The following is a 22,946-nucleotide window of genomic DNA, read 5'->3' as shown; positions in this document are numbered from 1 at the left end:
TGTGGGCTCCTGATCACTCGGCCAAACCCTCAGATCCCCCTCAGACCCCCTTCCGATCACCTCCCCAGTGCATTGATTGCATCCATTTTCCCCTCTAACCACCCCCTGAGACACCCATCAATAACCTCCTGTCACCCCCCTAGCACTCCTATCCATCAGATCAGGCCCAATACTACCTGTCATCTAAAAGGCCACCCTGCTTATGACCGGTTCCACAAAATTCGCCCCCTCATACACCACCTGTCATCAAAATTTGCAGATGCTTATACCCCTGAACAGTCATTTTGAGACATTTGGTTTCCAGACTACTCACGGTTTTGGGCCCGTAAAATGCCAGGTCGGTATAGGAACCCCACAAGTGACCCCATTTTAGAAAAAAAGACACCCCAAGGTATTCTGTTAGGTGTATGACTAGTTCATAGAAGATTTTATTTTTTGTCAAAAGTTAGCGGAAATTGATTTTTATTGGTTTTTTTCACAAAGTGTCATTTTCCGCTAACTTGTGACAAAAAATAAAATCTTCTATTAACTCACCGTACTCCTAACGGAATACCTTGGGGTGTCTTCTTTCTAAAATGGGGTCACTTGTGGGGTTCCTATACTGCCCTGGCATTTTAGGGGCCCTAAACCGCGAGGAGTAGTCTAGAAGACAAATGCCTCAAAATGACCTGCGAATAGGACGTTGGGCCCCTTAGCGCACCTAGGCTGCAAAAAAGTGTCACACATGTGGTACCGCCGTACTCAGGAAAAGTAGTATAATGTGTTTTGGGGTGTATTTTTACACATACCCATGCTGGGTGGGAGAAATTTCAATGTAAATGGACAATTGTGTGTAAAAAAAAAATCAAACAATTGTCATTTACAGAGATATTTCTCCCACTTAGCATGGGTATGTGTAAAAATACACCCCAAAACACATTATACTACTTCTCCTGAGTACGGCGGTACCACATGTGACACTTTTTTACACCCTCAGTACGCTAAGGGGCCCAAAGTCCAATGAGTACCTTTAGGATTTCACAGGTCATTTTGAGAAATTTTGTTTCAAGACTACTTCTCACGGTTTAGGGCCCCTAAAATGCCAGGACATTATAGGAACCCCACAAATGACTCCATTTTAGAAAGAAGACACCCCAAGGTATTCTGTTAGTAGTACGGTGAGTTCATAGAAGATTTTATTTTTTGTCACAAGTTAGCGGAAATTGATTTTTATTGGTTTTTTTCACAAAGTGTCATTTTCCGCTAACTTGTGACAAAAAATAAAATCTTCTATTAACTCACCGTACTCCTAACGGAATACCTTGGGGTGTCTTCTTTCTAAAATGGGGTCATTTGTGGGGTTCCTATACTGTCCTGGCATTTTAGGGGCCCTAAACCGTGAGGAGTAGTCTTGAAACGAAATTTCTCAAAATGACCTGTGAAATCCTAAAGGTACTCATTGGACTTTGGGCCCCTTAGCGCAGTTAGGGTGCAAAAAAGTGCCACACGTGGTATCGCCGTACTCAGGAGAAGTAGTATAATGTGTTTTGGGGTGTATTTTTACACATACCCATGCTGAGTGGGAGAAAGTTCTCTGTAAATGGACAATTGTGTGTAAAAAAAATTAAAAAATTGTCATTTACAGAGATATTTCTCCCACCCAGCATGGGTATGTGTAAAAATACACCCCAAAACACATTATACTACTTCTCCTGAGTACAGCAATACCACGTGTGGCACTTTTTTGCAGCCTAACTGCGCTAAGGGGCCCAAAGTCCAATGAGCACCTTTAGGCTTTACAGGGGTGCTTACAAATTAGCACCCCCCAAAATGCGAGGACAGTAAACACACCCCATAAATGACCCCATTTTGGAAAGTAGACACTTCAAGGTATTCAGAGAGGGGCATGGTGAGTCCGTGGCAGATTTCATTTTTTTTTGTCGCAAGTTAGAAGAAATGGAAACTTTTTTTTTTTGTCACAAAGTGTCATTTTCCGCTTACTTGTGACAAAAATTAATATCTTCTATGAACTCACTAAGCCTCTCAGTGAATACTTTGGGATGTCTTCTTTCCAAAATGGGGTCATTTGGGGGGTATTTATACTATCCTGGAATTCTAGCCCCTCATGAAACATGTCAGGTGGTCAGAAAAGTCATAGATGCTTGAAAATGGGAAAATTCACTTTTTGCACCATAGTTTGTAAAACGCTATAACTTTTACCCAAACCAATAAATATACACTGAATGGGTTTTTTTTTAACAAAAAACATGTTTGTCCACATTTTTCGTGCTGCATGTATACAGAAATTTTACTTTATTTGAAAAATGTCAGCACAGAAAGTTAAAAAAAATCATTTTTTTGCCAAAATTCATGTCTTTTTTGATGAATATAATAAAAAGTAAAAATCGCAGGAGCAATCAAATAGCACCAAAAGAAAGCTTTATTAGTGACAAGAAAAGAAGCCAAAATTCATTTAGGTGGTAGGTTGTATGAGCGAGCAATAAACCGTGAAATCTGCAGTGGTCTGAACGGAAAAAAAGTGGCTGGTCCTTAAGGGGGGTAAAGCCCACGGTCCTCAAGTGGTTAATCAAACTGCAAGCCCTGCACTGCTGGGCAGCACGGTGACCTAGTGGTCAGCACTCTCACCTTGACTGTTCAAATCCTAGCCAGGGCACTATCTGCATGGAGTTTGTATATTATCTGCGTGTCTGTGTGGGTATCCTCTGGGCACTCCGGTTTCCTCCCATGAGCAATAGCTCATGTGCAAATGAATGTCTCAAAGGCTGCGCAGCCAAACATATTTATCAAAAAAGAGTTTATATGAAGAAATGAAGTTTAATTTAATGTTACACTAAACTTTGTCTCTAGAATTGGCTGCAAGGATATGAGAGATATTAAGTGTCATATGGCCTCGACCCCCAACCACAGGTAAGCTCCTCGATGTGTTTGAACACAATGATCACAAACAGGTTCCAGAAGTGAGTGCATTAAAGCAATATTATAGTTTGACACTGGTCTTTGCGAAACAGGCGTACTCAGCAAACCTCACCGTGTCAGTTCATTTTAGCAATGGACAATGCTTTGTAGCAATGACTTTGGTCCAGTACACTGTATGAAGTAAACAAAACACAAAAGCATAGATCTAGCCACTGTATCAGCTAAGCGGTCAACATGCACAAGGCAAAAGCGTAAGCAAGTCCAGTATAATCTGTGTAGTGAACATCAGTTTGTGAAGCACACATATGCAGTGCAAGCAATTGCCAGTAGTGGAAAAGGTTTATGCACCAAACAGGCAGCTTGATTGCCACCTTTGTTGCCCAATCAAGCTCTTACTGTTTCCAAGTGGTGAGTTCAGAGTCCCAGAGTGGCGTCCACCCCCACCCACAGGCCAATCGAGTGGGGGGCGGGCAGACACGATGGTGTCAATAGCGCGCCCACCAAGCCCCGCTCCCCCCACACGCCGGCCCAAGGGAGGGGGTAGGAGAGGCCACATTTCTGCAGAGCAGCAAGATCTGACCGCAGAGAGCACCAGTCAGGTGCATTAAACCATAATGCACACTCCATATAAAAAGATACCAATACAATTCACTGAAATATAGAATCTAAAGAACATTGCATAGAGATCACGCAGCGGTTCAACTAGCTAAATAACAAAATAATGAAAATTTCCCCCATTAACTAGGAATGACGACAGACCGAGGCCAGAGGTCAATTCCATGGGGAAAGTCCCCCTAAATTGACCCTAGACTACGATACATACACTACACCAGGGGTGCCCACACTTTTTTGGCTCGCAAGCTACTTGGAAATTTGCCACAACCAAGAGATCTACCAGTACAGGTAACTAAGTATCGGTGCCCAGTACAGGTAGCTAAGTATAGGTGCCCAGTGCAGGTAGCTAAATATAGGTGCCCAGGACAAGTAGCTAATTATAGGTGCCCAGTACAGGTAGCTAACTATAGGTGCCCAGTACAGGTAGCTAAGTATAGGTGCCCAGTACAGGTAGCTAAGTATAGGTGTCCAGTACAGGTAGCTAGGTATAGGTGCCCAGTGCAGGTAGCTAAATATAGGTGCCCAGTACAAGTAGCTAATTATAGGTGCCCAGTACAGGTAGCTAACTATAGGTGCCCAGTACAGGTAGTTAAGTATAGGTGCCCAGTACAGGTAGTTAAGTATAGGTGCCCAGTACAGGTAGCCAAGTATAGGTGCCCAGTACAGGTAGCTAAGTATAGGTGCACAGTAATAATCACTTACCTTCCTCCAGCTTCAGTGGTGGTGTCTGCGGCTCCTCCTTCATGGAGGGCGGACGAGTGAGCCGGCAGCCAAGAGAGCGGGCGTTCGGTCTGGCAGGCGGCGTGGATGACAAACATGGCCGCATCCCATCACATTCTGCTGCCAGCGTTGCTCGCGGCCAATCAGGGAAGAGATGGGAAGAAGAGAGGCCCTCCCCTTCAGCGCACCTCCCCTCCCCTCCCTATCCCTTCCCTGATTAGCTGCGAGCAGCGACGGCCGTGAACTAAGGCTGCCGGCAGCAAAATTTGCTGTGATGCTGGGACAGGTAGATTGTGATCAACCTATTGGGCACCGATGCACTACACGTGGATTAGATTATGAGCCCCTCTGAAGGTGTTATGAGACATGACAATACACTCTGTACATCACTACAGAAGATGTCAACGCTATATACATAAATAATAATAATAAACACATTCTTGAGCTACATTAGTCACAGAGGCGCTATTCATGCTACTGACGAGCTCCTGTTTGCCCCCTATCTTATTGCCTGATGAAGCAGGCTGTGCCTGCGAAACGCGTTGCATCTTTTTGGGTACCAATAATACATTTATTTGTTTAATTCAGACAGTATTTTGAGTCTGCTTTCAGAATTTCAGGCAAACACACACACATACACACACACACAATAATCCCCCACTTGCAATCAGTTGCTTGCTGTGTATTTCTTTAAAAAGCAGTGCAATAAACAAGCCATCCTCTTCGAACAAGTAACAAGGCAGTATCCATACCACCTTATCCTTCAGCACTGTACACACAACTAGAAGGTCTTTGAATGCTAGCTACAAGCTGGATATACTGAAAAGCCTCTAACAGTGCCAAGCCTTATCAAAGCACCTTAACTAATCTTCTCAACCTGCTTCGCTATAGCCTAAGGGCTTTAAATCATTGCATTTAGTAACAGTATAAAAATAGACAATTCTGTGGTTCACTGTGTCCAATTACATTACTCAGTTCCTACACTATAGTCCATTAAAGCTGGACAAGTAGCAATTAAATAAAACTATTTAACTTTGCAGAATGCTGCACAGCAGTTTAAAAGAAACAAGTGTCAATGAAATGGTAATTTTTTATCAAACAGTCAAAACTTAAAATAACTCTAATACCTACGCAAACATGCAAAATTATAGAAATCTATACCTCAATACCACGCCAGGGTTGAAATATTTTTTTTTCTTCTAAAAAACACTAGTCAATATTGATATGCACAAAACACTATATATATTTCCTCCCCAATTAGTACTATTTTTTAACCTTGAGGTAACACGTTTGCTTGTAACTGATAATCCTTCAGCGACTTTCACAAAATGACACCAGACACTGTGAAACCCTTTAAAGGAAAGATTGGAGAAAGCAGCTGCACCCACACTATGTGTATAGTCAGAACATTAATTAGCTTTACTTAAATGATCTCATTTTAACAACTCAGTGTGGTAATTTTTAGTGTCCATCAGAACAAGTTAAATTATGGCTTCTGACAGCACACACGGCAAGCCTGTCTCTGTTGGCCAATCTGTGTAGCATCATTAGTAATACAGAATTAATTCTGACACCTTCAAAAATTGAAAACAGTGAGACCATTGGTAGGTCATATTAATGTACTCACATCTGTGATATTTAGCTTAGTATCTCGCACTAATTAGATTTTTAAAGGAAATTGTTCTTTTGATTAGCATCCCTACCCTTTACAACCCTAGTTTGCTAATATTAGTGTGAGTGTTACCTCCCCTTTCCTCTGATCCCATGTGTTAAATACAAAGTTTAGAACTGTACAGAACATCTTACACAGCACACAAAAGGGTTGTTTTACAAAACATCTGTTGCTTACGGAGGTGCTTAAAAGTTTGTAAACACTTTGACTATTCAGGATTTCTTAATTAATATGAACTAAATCAGCATTTGTTTTTCCAGAAAGTCTTATAAACTAGGTAACCATAATGCAACTAAACAAATGAGTCCAAAACTTTCTGCTTGTTCATTTAATTATTATGGGCCCATTCTCCACTGTGTTTGAGTTTGTCTATTGTGGCACATACATGACCACTTTTTTGGACAGCATATGCATTGACATGGATTGGTACACACCTGCTTCTGAGTGTAGCGGGTGCTCAGATGTTGGCCAGAGAACAGGCTCCCCAGCAGTGATAATCTGTTGATAATCATTTGTACTAGGAACATTTGCATAGCGCTTTTCTCCTGTCGGACTCAAAGCGTTCAAGAGCTGCAGCCACTGGGACGCGCTCAAGAGGCCACTCTGCAGTGTAAGGAAGTATTGCATTGAACTCCTTACTGAATAGGTACTGATCCTAGCCAAGATTCAAAACCTGGTCTCCCATGTCAAAGGTGGTGCCCTTAACCAGTACACTATCCAGCCACGCCTGGATGGAGACAGAAGGTGAATGGGGGAGTGTGCTTTGCTGCAAGAACTTTGCATTGCCCTATTTGGCAGAAGAAATGGGGGGGGGGGGGGGGCATCAGCCGGCCCTGTCGCAGTGGTCCCATGGATTAATAGATTACAAGCTTAAATCTATTAAAAATCTCTTTGCAGTGTGTGGTAGGGATACATCCCTCTCTGATCAGATTTCAATCAATCAGAGAAGGATCTAGGTTTAAACTTTTCCAGCAATATGTCATTGGTACATGCCATGCAGGCCTTGTCATGACAAAGCACTTTCTATGCTAGATCTTCAATATACAGTAGCAGTAAAAAGTATGTGAGCCCTTGGGTTTCTGCCAAATTGGTCATAAAATGTGATCTGATCTTCATCTAAGTCACAACAATAGACAATCACAGTCTGTTTAAACTAATATCACACACATAATTAAATGTTTCCATGTTTTTATTGAACACACCATGTAAACATTCACAGTGCAGGTGGAAAAAGTATGTGAACCCCTAGACTAATGACATCTCCAAAAGCTAATTGGAGTGAGGTGTTAGCCAGCTGGAGTCCAATCAATGAGATGAGATTTGAGGTGTTGGTTACAGCTGCCCTGCCCTATAAAAACACACACCAGTTTTGGGTTTGCTTTTCCCAAGAATTCCCTGATTGAATGATGCCTCTCAGAAGACCCATGATTAAGCATTATGACTTGCATAAACCTGGAAAGGGTTATAAAAGTATCTCCAAAAGCCTTGCTGTTCATCAATCCACGGTAAGACAAATTATCTATAGATGGAGAAAGTTCAGCACTTGTGCTACTCTCCCTAGGAGTAGCCTTTCTTGTAAAAATGACTGCAAGAGCACAGCTCAGAATGCTCAATGAGGTGAAGAATCATCCTAGAGTGTCTGCAAAAGTCTATGGCATATGCTAACATCTCTGTTAGCAAATCTATGATACTTAGAACACTATAAAAGAATGGAGTTCATGGAAGGATACAACAGAGAAAGCCACTGTCCAAAAAAAAACAAAAAAAACATTGCTGCACATTTAAAGTTTGCAAAAGAGAACCTGGATGTTCCACAGCAGCACTGGCAAAACATTCTGTGAACAGATGAAACAAACTTTTAGTTGTTTGGAAGAAACACACAACACTATGTGAGGAGAAAATGAGGCACAGCACACCTGCATCAAAACTTCATCCCAACTTGTGAAGTATGGTGGTGGGGGCATCATGGTTTGGGGCTGCTACACTGCGTCAGGGCCTGGACGGATTGCTATCATTTAAAGGACAACTGTAACAAGAGGGATTTGGGGGCTGCCATAGTTATTTATTTGTAAACAATACCAGCTGCCTGGTTATCCTGCTGACCCTCTGCTTTTAATATTTTTAGCCACAGACCTTGAGCAAGCATGCAGGAGATCAGGTGTTTGACATTATTGTCAGATCTGACAAGATTAGCTGCATGCTGGTTTATGGTGTTATTCAGACACCACTGCAGCCAAATAGACTAACAGGGCTGCCAGGCAACTGGTATTGTTTAAAAAGGAAATAAATATGGCAGCCTCCGTATACCTCTCACTTCAGTTGTCCTTCAACTCCTTAAAGACCGATCCACGCCAATCGGCGGGGATGCGGCGGCAGCCCCAGGATAGCCCAACGCCAATTGTGTGCAGTCCTGGTGGCGTTTTGCAGGAGATCGTGCGCACCAACGCTCTGCCATCAGTCTCCCAGCGGCGATCGCTTCTAGGAGACTGTTACATTGTACAGCGCTGTACTGGGGACAGCCATGATGCTCGGCTGTCCCCTTGAGAGGCACAAAGAGCGATTGGCTCGCATAGGCAGATGTCTATGAGAGCTGATCGCTAGGATTGGCTAGTGGGGGGGAGGGAGGGGTGTAGTTAAAAAAAACAAAAAAAAAACACAAATGTATTTTTAAAAAAAACAACAAATAATAAAAAAAAAAAAAAAAAAAAAAAGCAGCCTGCAGCAGCTATCAGCGCCCAACAACATAAATCTCTATTGGTGGGCTAAAAAGGGGGGGAGATAATTAGTGTGCCAATGTTGTAGTGCTCTGTAGCGACCCCTTAAAGCTGCGGGGCACTGAATTGTAAAAAATAGCCTGGTTACAAGGGGGGTTTAAGCCTACGGTCCTTAAGAGGCTTAGACAAAAACGATTTCCCAAGCTTATCAAGACATTTTGTAGGACAACTTTAGGCCATCTGTCCACAAGCTGAAGCTCAGCAGAAGATGGGTGTTGCAACAGGGTAACGACCCAAAGCATAGAAGTAAATCAACAACAGATTGGCTTAAAGTGAACCTAAAGCCACGGGAAAAAAAATGAGATGAACTCACCTGGGGCTTCCCTCAGCCCCCTGCAGCCGATCGGTGCCCTCGCCGTGCCTCTGCGATGCTTCGGCACCCGCCGGCGAACACTTCCGGTTTGGCCGTCACCGAGGAGGTCAGGAGGCCGCAATAGCAGCATAGGGGGCGATATACAGGCTGGGAACGCGAACAATCACTCGCGTTCCCATGCCTGTCGGCCGGTGACGGCCAAACCGGAAGTGTTCGCCGGCGGGTGCCGAAGCATCGCGGAGGCACGGCGGGGGCACCGATCGGCTGCAGGGGGCGGAGGGAAGCCCCAGGTGAGTTCATCTCATTTTTTTCCCGTGGCTTTAGGTTCACTTTAAACAGAAGAAAATACGGCTTCTCGAGTGGCCCAATCAGAGTCCTGACCTCATCCCGATTGAGATGTTGTGGCATGACCTCAAGAAAGCGATTTACCCCAGACATCCCAAGAATAATGCTGAATTTAAAACACTTCTGTAAAGAGAAATGGTCAAAAATCACCCCTGACCATTGTGCACGTCTGATCTGCAACTACAGGAAACGTTTGGTTGAAGTTATTGCTGCCAAAGTAGGTTCAACCAGTTATTAAATCCAAGAGTTCACATACCTTTTTCCACCTGCACTGTGAATGTTTACATGGCGTATTTAATAAAAACATAGAACCCTTTAACTATTTGTGTGGTATTACGTTAAGCAGATTGGCCCATATGCAATTAACTTTTTCTCATGAGTTTTCTCCTAAGTGATATTTTTACATTTGTCAATAGAATGCATTTTAAGCCATCAGAAAGCAATAAAATGCTCAAAATAATTTTATTAGTCCTTTTTCACTTACTTTTTGGTACTTTTTTAGTTGAAAAGTGCTGGAAAGGTATTTTAATGTGAAGATGAAAAATGATCTCCTAGGAGAAAACTCAGGTGAAAAGGTGAATTGCATATGGCCCATTGTGTTCGTTTATTGTTGTGACTTAGATGAAGATCAGATCACATTTTATGACCAATTTGTGGAGAAATCCATATAATTCTAAAGGGTTCACATACCGTATATACTCGCATAGAAGCCGAATTTTTCAGCACAAAAAATGTGCTGAAAAGTCCACCCCTCGGCTTCTATGCGAGTCAGCTGGCTGTGCCCCCACTGTCTGTCCTTCCCATGCCCGTAGCAGCGTTAGCACAGCAGTAAACAGACTGATGTTCCCGAGAGCCGTGCAGCATTGCAGAGAGCAAGAATCCTTTTGCTGTAACTTTCAGTTTTTACTCCCCTCCCTCCCGACATGCTGAAGCCGGGAAATGTTCAGTGTCTTCTTGTATTCTCAATGCTGCATCCTCCATGGCAATGCTGTGCTGTTATGTGCCAATAGATGTGTTTATGTGACAGGCAGCCACCACACGCTGTTATTATGCCCGGATCTGTATACTGCCATGGCTGCAGCTCGTTATCATGAAGCTCTGATAGTGAGCTGCAGCCACAGTATACAGATCCGGGCATAATAACACAGCGTGTGGCCGCCTGTCACATAAACACATCTATCGGCACATAATAGCACAGCATTGCCACGGAGGATGCAGCATTGAGAATACAAGAAGCAACTGTACATTTCCAGGCTTCAGCGTGTGTGGAGGGAGCAGGGTAATGACAGTCAAAGTTACAAGTAAATGTCGGGCTTCAAGAAACTACATCTCCCTACATGCTTTGCTGTCTTCAGCACATGCCCAGTAGATGGCAGCAGTCAGGAAGTCAGCTGTAAAGTGCACATGGAGATCAGACGTGCAGAGGAGATGGAAGCAAAGTATTCATTGCAGAATGGGCTGTGTTTAGTTTACAAGGAAATGTTATATTCCCTGCTTGCAGCTTTGCAGATCCTGTGGGAAGTACTTTAGTGCCCTGGTGAGTCCAGCTTCACCTTACTGATTTGTCCTATGTCTATTGAGACTCATCATCTGCCATCATAGGGAAATGCACTTTAGTTAGCAACATTTGAGAGTCCAGACTCCAGGGTGTGGAAGATTTGTCTTGGGCAATGTCCTGGTTGTCAGCAGGATTTGTGTCAAGAAGAGGCTGGGAGCGAAGGAGATGTGAGGGGCAATTAGCAGAGACATGGATGCACATCTGGCTATGGGGAGATCCTCTGCTCCATACTGGGGGCCTATTTGACTTTGGGGAGGGGGGATGTCTCATACTGGGAGCACATCTGACTTTTTTTTTTTTACTAGGTATTGGGATGCCTCATATTGGGGGCACATCTGGTTATTAATCCTGAGGCTATACTGGGGGGGGGGGGGGGGGGGGGGGGCTTATATGGGAGTCAATCACTTTTTCCTAGTTTATGGGGGAAAAGTGGGTACCTCGGCTTATATGCGAGTATATACACGGTACTTTTTACTGCTACTGTATATCAGCTGCTGGCATTATCTCAATGGCTCCGTTTTGCACACCATCTCACTTACATATTCCTGAATGTTTCAATTATTTTATTCAGGGAGCTTGCTAAAACTCACCAAATTTTGCTTTCTCTTTTCCCGCAGCAGCGCATTTTCACAGTCTGTATGACATTCCAGTATCCGCACTGCAAATCCATGTCAAATTGATCCAATAGTTTATGGCCCCTTTTAACTTTTCTCTTGAGTATTCTTCAAGGAGGTATTTTCAAATCTTACCAATAAAAAACCTTTAAAGCTACCACCATGCAAGAAAATGCTCCATGAGTTTGATTTTACCTATCTATAGTACTTTTTCCATTGCGAAGTGGTGAAAAGTTATTTTTTTATAACATGAAAAATTATCGCAAAAGTGAACTGGACAATGGCCAATGTCTTGTTTTCTCTTTAAATACCTCTTGAAGTTATTCATGTAGAAACAATGGCTGTGAAGTTGGTATCCATATTCAGTCCTTGCGATTAGCAAAAGGTTAAAGCTTATGCAGGACCAGAAGCAGGGTCAATGCATCACCTTGGTATAGGTCACATTCGATGGTCACTTGGCTGTATTCAAATAACTTCCATTTGTGTTTTCTGCCATCACATTGACTACGTTTTCCCCTGTGAGCCTGCATAGCCACGCCTACCTCTAGCACAGTTAAAGGGACTCCGAGCAGTGCAGAAACTATGGAAAGATGCATATCATTTTAAAACTCTCTTTCTCCTCTTTCCAATGATATATAAACCGCCGCCCTACGCCTTTTAGTTTTCGCTATTTTTGCAATTGAAATTGACGCGGCCGCGATTTCCATCCCAAAAATAGAGAAAACTAAAAGGCGTAGGGCGACGATTTAGGTGTCGCCAGAAAGAGGAGAAAGAGAGCTTTAAAATGATATGCATCTTTCCATAGTTACATTGTATTACACAGGGCGACTTTTTCCTAAAGTCAGCAGCTCTATTCTGCTGAATGGAGCTGCTGACACTGGGGAAAGTGTCGTCCTGTGTAATACAAGTAACTATGGAAAGATGGATATCATTTTAAAGCTCTCTTTCTCCTCTTTCTGGCGACACCTAAATCGTCACCCTACGCCTTTTCGTTTTCTCTATTTTTGGGATGGAAATCGCGGCCGCGGCAATTTCAATTGCAAAAATAGCAAAAACTAAAAGGAGTAGGGCGGTGGTTTATATATCATTGGAAAGAGGAGAAAGAGAGCTTTAAAATGATATGCATCTTTCCATACTTTCTGCACTGCTAGGAGTCCCTTTAAGCATATAAATTAGTGCATAGCACATGTTCAGAGAGTTCATCTGGTAGCGAGTGAAAGGTGAGGTGTTTTTAATTTCCTTTTCTCCCATTTAGTTGACTCTGGGTTCTTAGATTAGTTCCCACTAGACTGCTTATAAAAACTGGCAATTTGCATGGTAAAGTAGGACTCACCAGATTGGGGACACCTTGGCGCAGTTGGTGAGCTTAAGCGCGTTAAAGCGTAACCAAGAGCCCCTGTCACTGTTTCCTGTTGTGTGCTGCAGCCCCTCTGCATTTATTATATATTTTTCTGTGGAGATTGGGGATCTCCATTGCTGCTTGCATACTTTGCAAAAAAAATTGCAGTAAATTTTGGTTTGTGCTGCTCACCCCTTGGTAATTGACTACTTGAAAAATGCTCTAAAGGTGGCCACTAACGATCCAATCTTTTTCATCCAACCTTACCATTTCTATGTATTATACGGTACTGCCTAAATTATCAATTCAGTGTATTCACTCAGTTTACCCTTATATTACATAGATTTGGTAAAATTTGATGAAAAAGATTGGATCATTAGTCGTCACCTTTAGAGTCCTGTTGACTTTGTATAGTAATAAGCATTCACAACTAGAGATGGGGCATTGAGTCTCTGGCTTTACTGTATTCAATCCAGGTGGTCTGTAGGTTGACTGTTCTGCGTCTTGAGCGACTATTCTATCTGTGATGAACTTTGTTCTTCATCCACTGGTGTGGTTCTCGACACCCTTCAGAGCTTTACTTTCGTACCAGCCAATACGGTCCTGCAGTTTGGTGGCTTGGTGGCAGTTAAGGCTGATGGGACTTTCTATGTTGTGGGGTAGCAAGTTATTGGTCATTAGATGGGTGATGCTGCTCCCTTGTATGGGTCTTTCATGACCAGCACAGTCCATCATTGGGCCAGCCAAGGTCACTGCCATGGAAAATTACTGTGGTCTGCTCTAAGATCTTGGAACTAAGCTGCAGTGTTACGTTACCATTTTTCTTTCTAGGATATGTACTCCCTGTCCAAACTTTAAATGAGTGTTCTACATACAGGTACAATTTATATTTATTGGTTACAGTACACTGTATTTTTACTGGTGCTTTGAATATCACAAAACCATTTTGACTTTCTTTTTTTTAATTCATTTGGATCTACTATATAGCACATTAATCAAGACCTGCAAAGCTTATATCATCTCTATAATTCACATTTTTCAGGGTAGAATTTTCTCCCCATGTCTCTTGCAACTTTTATCCAAATGTATTCAGCAGTGTCAAGACGTGCTTTAGTAGATGACTGTGCAACATAAAAATTAATCACACCATCCTTTTTCTTTAAATCTGTACACTGTTTAGCAGCCAGATGTACAAGTGCAAGCATTACAATAATACATAAGTTATGCCACTGAAAAATGGACCAAGTATAAGCTTTAAGAAATGATTTGAAAGCGTAGTCTAAAGTTTGTATTTTACATATATCTCAATACACTGAAAGCAAGATTTTCTTTTATATTCAAATGTGGATGCTCTGTAACAATTTATATCATAATGGGTTCCTGATGGCTTGTTGCATTTAAATAGACCTGTATTTCTAAACGCTTGTGTGCTGTATTTTCATTCACAGTTATCCAAAATACAAAACGGCTCTTCCTTCACACAGAAAGGATGCTAATGTCAATGGCTTAAAAAAATTACATATAAAATAAGGAGATGGAAAAAGAAATGCTGCTCAGTTCAGACAAAGAATGAAACACTTCACATACAGTGTGTGAATGACCTTCATGCCTGTTAAGTAATGGCGAGCTATCCAAAATGAGGTGTGTGTGTGTGTGTGTGTGTGTGTGTGTGTGTGTGTGTGTGTGTGTGTGTGTGTGTGTGTGTGTGTGTGTGTGTGTGTGTGTGTGTGTGTGTGTGTGTGTGTGTGTGTGTGTGTGTGTGTGTACAAAAAATGGTAAATACATTTTATATGCAAATAAAAACCTGAAGCATAGAAGATAATTGACTTATCCACTTCTTGAAATTCAGTTGAAGCACCATCTTCTATGAGATTTCACAAAATATTAATTTTAAATTATTAATGCATGAAAGTCAGCGGAGTCTTGGCTGCACATGGGCCGGTGACTGCACTGCAGGTTGGTACAGCTAAAGCTCACACATGCACTTTGTTTAACAAAGTGTACATGGTAATATATGGTTCTGACTTGCTAACAGATACACTGGCACAAGCATGTATATCATATGTGCAATGACATTCATTAAGCATTCCAGCAGAAATCCAGTTGCTCTCTTCTGACAGCTCAGTATGCCACCACATCCGTGGCATTTCAGCCCTCACTTGGTTCTGCTACCTACTATATTCAAAGTGCTGGTATTGAACTTGGTCTGCCCTGAATTACTTCTGTCCTCCACCTTCCTTAACCTTTACTAAGGATAAGTGATTGAGGCTCAGGTCACGGTCACCACCACAGTGGCTAACCAAACCAAGGGATTGTGGCTTGTGATCCCCCTCTCCTTGTTATTTTGTTAAATGGGAGGGGAGAGTATTTATCGTTGTGAAGTCTGATTGAACAGTCAATAAAACAGTCATACAAACTGTATTTTTGTATTAATGCCGGACCAGGAAACGTAGTTCACTATATCAGAATTGGTCATACATTGTATATTTACACAATGGCCTCAATTCACTAAACTTATCTCCTGTCTTTAATAACTCTTCTAGAGTTGTTACCATGGTGATAAGGCATGTAGTATTCAGGAAACATTTTACCTCAGGCAAGCCTAAAGTTAACTGTCTTTAAATTAACTCTCCAATCCTTAAAATAACTCCAGAGTTAAAGACAAGCTGTTAATTAGCTGCATGTGAAAATAACTACAGAGGAGGTAAATTAACTACAGAGGAGGTAAATCAACTACAGAGGAGGTAAATTAACTACAGGAGAGGTAACTTAAGGAATGAAGAGGTAAGATAACTCTCTCACGTGTGGAGGTAAGTTTTCTCTTGCCTTATTATCTCTAGCATGATCTTAGTGAATTGATGGGACCTGAGGACTGAATTTACTATATCCAGAGGTTTACTATATCAGAGTTTACTGTAACAGGATCCTACTGTATATACAATATGAATAATCTTGGAGCAATTGCCTTTTTAAAACATGAGTTACAACTATAAGTGAAACCCGTAACTGAGCTTGTATAATTCATCTTTAGTGCTCAATTTGATGCTTAAAATAAAATCAGCCATGACAATACTACAACACAATGTATGTATGTATGTATGTATGTATGTATGTATGTATGTATGTATGTATGTATGTATGTATGCATGCATGCATACATACATACACATACATGCACACACACACTTTACAATGTTTTTTGACATAGACACTTACCAAGGTCGGTGTTTGGACCAGCAAGAAGCTGTCTGAATTTTTCTAACCGAAATGCTTCTCTTTCAGATAGCCCAGCAGTGTTCAAGAGGACTTGTTCTGCCAGCTTGCCCATGACTGCAGGGGAGGACTGCTGAGGTACAGACTGCTGTCTATGTAAAGAATGCTTCTCACCTGCAGTGCAAAATAGATTATCGATGGTTATTATTTTAGCTTCACAAGACCATAGTATATTTCGCACATTAAAACTCAGAATAGAACGTATAAATAAGGTAAGAAGTGGAAACACAATGTGATGAGGGGGGAAAACAGTTCACCCTCTTTCAACTCTAAGGTTTTACACATATGGACATAAAAAACAGAAAACAAAGAATAATTTGTTCCTTAGAAGGCTTGAAAATTACTTAAATATAACGGTAGGTGTAAAACACACTTTATACTTCACCATGCCATTTATGTAACACAAAAGAAGCCAAAAAGCAGAAGCCAAGTGTAAATAACTAAGTACGCCCCATGCTTTAATAGCCTGTACAACCATCTTTAGCAGTAATAAATTAAAGCAATCGTTTTTGTTTTTTTTTACAATGTTATCAGTTTCTCACAGGATTGTGCAGGAATTTCAGCCGACTCGGCTTTACAACACGGCTTCACTCCACTGTGGTTGGTACTGATGAGATAAACAATTGTATCTCTAGTTCTACTCGAATGCTGGGTACACACTTAGCATTTTCCGATCGATTTCGGTTCACTTTAATAGGAAATCGATCGGAAAATGTTTAGGAATCGATCGGAAAGCAGATCGGACATGTTGGAAATAATCAATCTGACAGTAAATCGGACAGAAAATCTCATAGGCCAGAAACCCACTGGGAGTGTTTTGTAAGCGTGAGTGATTTGAAAAAGCTCTTGGTAATGCAATGCTATGGGGGAGTTTTATAAAATCACATCACTCAAGTGGGATCACACCCATAGCATTACATTAGCTAGAGCTTTTCAAATCACAAAGCGCTCACAAAAGCTCTCCTAGTGGGTTTCTAGCCATAATGTGTACCCAGCATTAAATAGAACTTTCCTAAGATCTCTTATTTAGTGTTAATTGGCTAAAAATACTTATGAGCTTTTATTGTTTCGTCTGACAGTATTTTAATGCTTTAGGGAGGGATCATATCTGTCTATGAAGAAAATGCACGTTTTTCACAAATACACTGTGTGCGTTTGTCTACAATAACAATTTTTGCTTTAGTAGCTAAATGATTGCTAATGATTGTCCATGAGAAAATGTGCATGTGCGAACGCACCGCTTTCAGGCATCCATGGAAAAGAGGCCTGAGATTGTCTGTTCAGCTCTCAATCGCTTGGTAACCATTAGAGAGGTTTAATGCGATGTGCATAATTGCATGCTGCATGCAAATTAAATCTAAATTGTATGCAGGCTCAAATTATAGCAATATGATAAACTTCCTGTCAATTCTGAATGGCCCAATTACAAGACAGAACCTCATTGGCCATCTCTAGTAACCATGTGGATTAGCCCTATGACGATTTCTGTGCGGTACAGTAACAACTCTGGACACAATGGTTGACTTGAAGGCTGTAGGGAACTATTCACAAGCATCAGAAACTGGATTTTTCCCAAACTTTGCTCAGTTCTATGCAAATCACAAGATTATTTATCTTCTACATCAATTATTCCATCAATCTGTTTTCACATATGATCCCGCTGATTGGATCTGATTGGATTATACATGTGATCCCAGTTTGAGTGCCTGAGCAATCATTGCTGATCGGGGCACCTTTACATTGTTGCTTAACAGCAATCAAGACTCATAAAGGGGGGACATTAAATAAGGCTGAAGCCTGGTACACACATCCAATTATGATTGGCCAATTTTACCAGCTCCGTGTAGTAGGAGAGCACAATCTGTTCATAGTATTCAAAATCTGTTGACCTTCATACTGCATGGAAGTGGTGAAATTGTACAGTGATTGGCCAATCAAAGTTTAATGTGTGTATGCACCCTTAGATTAAAAACTTCATATAATTTCAATTACCAACAAGCTAACATTGCAGTGACACTACATATCAGCAGAAGGAAGGGCAAAGTACAGCATTTCCTTTAGTTCTGACATTACTTATACAAAGCTGCATAGCTCATAAAGCCTCATAGCCTCAAGTGTGAGTATTATTAGGCATTCATTATATATGAGGTAAAGAATATCCTTGATTGAAATGATTGTATGTAACTGGAAATCAATATAATTGTACGCGTGCTACTTTAAGGAATGATAACTATTGCTGCTGTGCCTTTGCTCCTCTTTGATCCTACAGAGTGGAGTATATGCCATTTAAATGAAAAGAAAAAAACATTGTGATGGAATGTCTAATGGAATACTAAACAAAAAAAGCACATCACACTATACCATAAATAAGCCATGGATGGCAGTCAATGGTCAGCTCACACTTTTTGTTTGTTTTCCAGGCTCCAATATAGAGTGGTAAACAAACAATTAACTGACAGCAGCATGCTCTCTCATTGGAATGAATGAATATGCATCTGCTACCTCAGAAGTTTGTGAAGGTGTCTTTTACCTGCTGCAGTGGATCCAGTGGTCAAAAACTTTGCCTGCAACTTCTGGTAGCCATCGGTTCAACAGATTGCTTGAAATGAGTTTTTAAGGTATTTGCAAAGCATCTATAGGTGTTTGCAGCAGTTTGGAAGACCGACTTTTCTGAAGATTTGAACCAGATACTCTTTTGGAGGACTAAATAGGCATGTGATAGGTCATTAACTGGTTTCGGACTGATGTAGGTTGAATCTATGTCTAACAGGTGGCGCTGCGTCCCTGACTGGACGTAGGTTCAACTTCCCATTAACCGCGCGTCCCCGCCGATCTTGCCGCTTTGACCCCACCGCAATTCGCTCACCCTGCCGTCTCTATGACGGCAGAGCACCGTGAGCCGGTCAGGAGCAGTTTACATTGGCTCCTGGCCTGTAATCACTTTAAGCCAATTCCATTGGCTTACATTGATTTACAGGGTCAGCCAATGAAAGTGGCTCCTGACCGGCGCGTAGCTCTCTGCCGTCATAGAGACGGCAGAAAGAGCTGTCTGCGGCGGGGACAGAACGGCGTGACCAGCGGGATCGGCGGATTTTTGCGGTGATTCGTCGGAAAGCGGAAGTTTATTGTACCAGCAGCTTCTGGTCCTTAAGGGGGCAGAGGCTGCTGGTACCGAAGTGGTTAACAATCTTCCAACAAATGTGTGCTAACTGCTTTCCAATGCCTGACAACTGCAAAGTACAAACACTTGGTTGTTGCAAGCAACTGTTTAGAAGACTATGAGTATTAGCTGGATTGTTTCACAGACAGCTGTGAGATCCACCACAACATCTAACAAACACCTGCCAAACCAGCTTGCAAACTCTCTCATTCGTTAAAATGAGAGCCCCTGTTGCTGCTGGTACAGTGGAGCTTGATAGCCTATCAACAGCTCAGCACTGCTGCCTGAAACACCAACTAAAAGCAATGATTACTATCTGGCAGACTTATTTTCAGCGAATATTAGTTGGCAATCAGGAAATTGTACAATTAAAGAAAAGAACAACTGTACCCAGGTGAACACCACACACAGACACATTTTTCAAAAGAATCAGTACATTTAAGAAGAAAAATAGAACTTGTGTTGTACAACAGAAGTAAACAATCAGTGTAGCAATATCCTTGGTCCATCAGTCAAATGAGTATAAGAAAACATCTGGTATTCCAACGAAAGACAATGGGCCTAATCTAATTCTCTTCTACTCCAAAGTTTTCTTCTAGATAATTTTTCATTTTCTGTTTAAAATAACTTTTCAGCACTCTGCAATTGAAAAGTACCAAAAAGTAGGTGAAAAAGTACTGTCAAAATGATCGAGTATTTTTGGTGTTTTAAAGAAAATCTGTAATGAAAAAACTCCCCTGGGGGGTACTCACCTCGGGTGGGGGAAGCCTCCGGATCCTACTGAGGCTTCCCTCATCCTCCTCTGTCCCACGGCGGCAGACAAAATCCTCCCGGAGCGGCGGCGATGTAAATATTTACCTTTTGGCTCCAGCGCAGGCGCAGTATCCGTTCTTCCCACGGAGATAGGCGAAAATAGCCGATCTCCGTCAGGCCACTCTACTGCGCAGACGCAAGTCTCGTGCGCCTGCGCAGTAGAGCGGACTCAACGGAGATTGGCTATTTTCGCCTATCTCCATCAGAAGAGCCGCAACAGCGCCCCCGCTGGAGCCTGAAAAGGTAAATATTGCACAGACTGTCGGATTTGTCGCCTGTGCGTTCCCGGGGGCTGCAGGGAGACCACCGTGGGACACAGGAGGACAGGGAAGCCTCGATAGGGTCCAGAGGCTTACCCCTACTGAGGTGAGTACCCCCCAGGGGAAATTTTTTTTCAGTACAGGTTTTCTTGTGGCATGACCTTAAAAAGGTGGTTCATGCTAGAAAACCCTCAAATAAAGCTGAATTAAAATTATTCTGCAAAGATGAGTGGGCCAAAATTCCTCCGGGGCGCTGTTAAAGACTCGTTGCAAGTTATCGCAAACGCTTGATTGCAGTTATTGCTGCTAAGGGTGGCCCAACCAGTTATTAGGTTCAGGGGGCAATTTCTTTTTCACACAGCGCCATGTAGGTTTTGAGGTTTTTTTTCCTCACTAAATAATAAAAACCATAATTTAAAGAGACACTGAAGCAGAAAAAAAAATATGATATAATGAATTGGTTGTGTTTTTTCTAACATTGCATCATTCTATAAAATGTGCAGATTACACAACACTCAGCATTCAAAATGATTCTTTCAGAGCAGTCTGTGAACTAATGACCTCTCCTCTGTCAGAGGAAAAGTAAATAGTCCAATAACACTTGAGATAATAAAAGTCAGATAACAGCCCTCTCCAGGACTAAGATTTAGTCAGAGAGTTAATGGCTTGTTTGCATAGAGATAACAACTAGAGTTTCTTAACTCTTCCTGTACTGGAAACAATTAGACTGATGTATCTGATCTTAATGTTTTATTTCTTAGCTGTACTACACATACAAATCATAATATCATAATTTTTTTTTTCGCTTCAGTGTCTCTTTAAAAGGCATATTTACTACATAAGATGTGAAAATATCACCTAGGAGAAAAATTAGAAGAAAAAGTGAATTGGATCAGGCCCAATAGGTGTGATGGCACTAGACACGTCTCACATCACAAAAGACCTTTTGTGAAGAACAATGTTAACTACTTCCCCTCCCCCGGGATGAATATCTATGTCCCTACTTTACCTTACAAGGACATAAATTCTCTTTCCTTGCCGCTGAGCACTCTCGTTCGCTGCCACACTTGTTACCACCGCCGATCAGTAGAGGGGGGATGAATGAATTAATCCAAGTCCCCGTGTGAATGAGCACCGGCGAACAATGAGATGCTGCGTCATTCACAAAAGCCGATACTTACACGTCCACGCATTGCTTACTGTCTAGTGTACTAATAGTACGCAACAGAAAGAAATGCACGAGGACATCTTGTGACCAAATAGTAAAATTATACCTACATACAATTTGCTCCTCCTATACCTCTTCCTTTGAGCTTTCTTCTCGTCCACTGGGCTAATTGCTGGGATCTCTCTCACCACTCCCTGGGTTTATGCCATTAACTTATCAGATGCCAATTCTGCAGTTATACACACTCACACAGCCAAAACCTACCCTTTCTGTGTCAGTAGTGTATGTGTGTAAGTGAGGCATGGAACCCACTAGCAGCACTTTTGTAAGCCTTTCGGAAGTGCTTGTGATTTGAAAAGCTCTTGCTAATGTAATGCTATGGTTGCGATACCACATGAGGGATGTGATTTTTTTTTAAAATCCCCATAGCATTACATTAGCAAGAGCTTTCAAATCACAAGCATTTAGAAAAGTGCTTCTAGTTAGTCCCAGGCCTAAGGGTTGTATAACTATGTAAGTGTCAGTGGTTGTCCCTGTCCAGCTATAGAATCGTATAAAGAATCGTATCGTGTAGATTGGGCTTAACCCTTAGACCCCCCTGGTGGTGCCTAACCCTAACCACTCCCCTGTTGGTGCCTAACCCTAAGACTCCCCTGGTGGTACCTAACCCTAATGGCCCATACTCATGGGCTACAATTGTCGCCCGTAAGTATGAGGCGTTGCACGGGCACGCACCCCGAACCGTCGCTCGTCACTGCTGTCGCCAGGCGATTGGCGCGGTCAATCGCCCCGCGACAGTTGCCGCCGCAACTCCCACTAGTCCGCGTGAGTATGCGGACTAGCGACAGCAACCATCAGGGAATACCCTGAGCTTCCGGCAGGGGGATGAACTTCAGCGACAGCTTCCTTCACGTCAGTTGCCAGGTCCCTCCGCCGAGCTGTCGCCGGCCTGTCGGGCACACGCTCCCGTGTGCTAGCGACAGGCCAGAAATGTTGCCCGTGAGTATGGGGCATAAGACCCCCCCCCCCTGTTGCTGCCTAACCCTAAGACCCCCCTGGTGGTGCCTAACTCTAAGACCCCAAAATTTAAAATGTCAAAAAGAATGTAAAAATTATATAAAAAAAAAGTCAATCAAAAGAAATGAATAATGTCTCCGCTCCTCTCATATTTACGACATATAACAAGCGTAATTTTGTATAATACAAATCCAGGCGAAGAAGACTAATACGTGGGCAGCACGGTGGCATAGTGGCTAGCGCTCTCGCCTTGCATCGCTGGATCTCCGGTTCGAATTCCAGCCAGGTTAACATCTGCAAGGAGTTTGTATGTTCTCCCTGTGTCTGTGTGGGTTTCCTCCAGGCACACCGATTTCCTCCCACATCCCAAAAACATACAGATAAGTGGA

General features: G+C 42.2%; 1 protein-coding gene across 3 annotated transcripts in view; it reads right to left on the bottom strand.

Annotated features, from left to right (window-relative positions):
- LOC137563631 (TBC1 domain family member 22A-like) overlaps window positions 1–22,946 on the bottom strand; it is a 403,951-nt gene that overhangs the window by 313,211 nt on the left and 67,794 nt on the right. For all 3 annotated transcript variants that reach the window (XM_068276324.1, XM_068276325.1, XM_068276326.1), the window contains exon 4: window positions 16,083–16,253. In XM_068276324.1, the coding sequence (XP_068132425.1) occupies window positions 16,083–16,253 (171 nt within the window). The remainder of the gene's footprint in view (window positions 1–16,082; window positions 16,254–22,946) is intronic.

Source organism: Hyperolius riggenbachi, chromosome 3 (assembly GCF_040937935.1).
Source record: "Hyperolius riggenbachi isolate aHypRig1 chromosome 3, aHypRig1.pri, whole genome shotgun sequence".
NCBI classification, from domain to species: domain Eukaryota; kingdom Metazoa; phylum Chordata; class Amphibia; order Anura; family Hyperoliidae; genus Hyperolius; species Hyperolius riggenbachi.
This window is presented reverse-complemented; position numbering and strand designations above follow the sequence as displayed.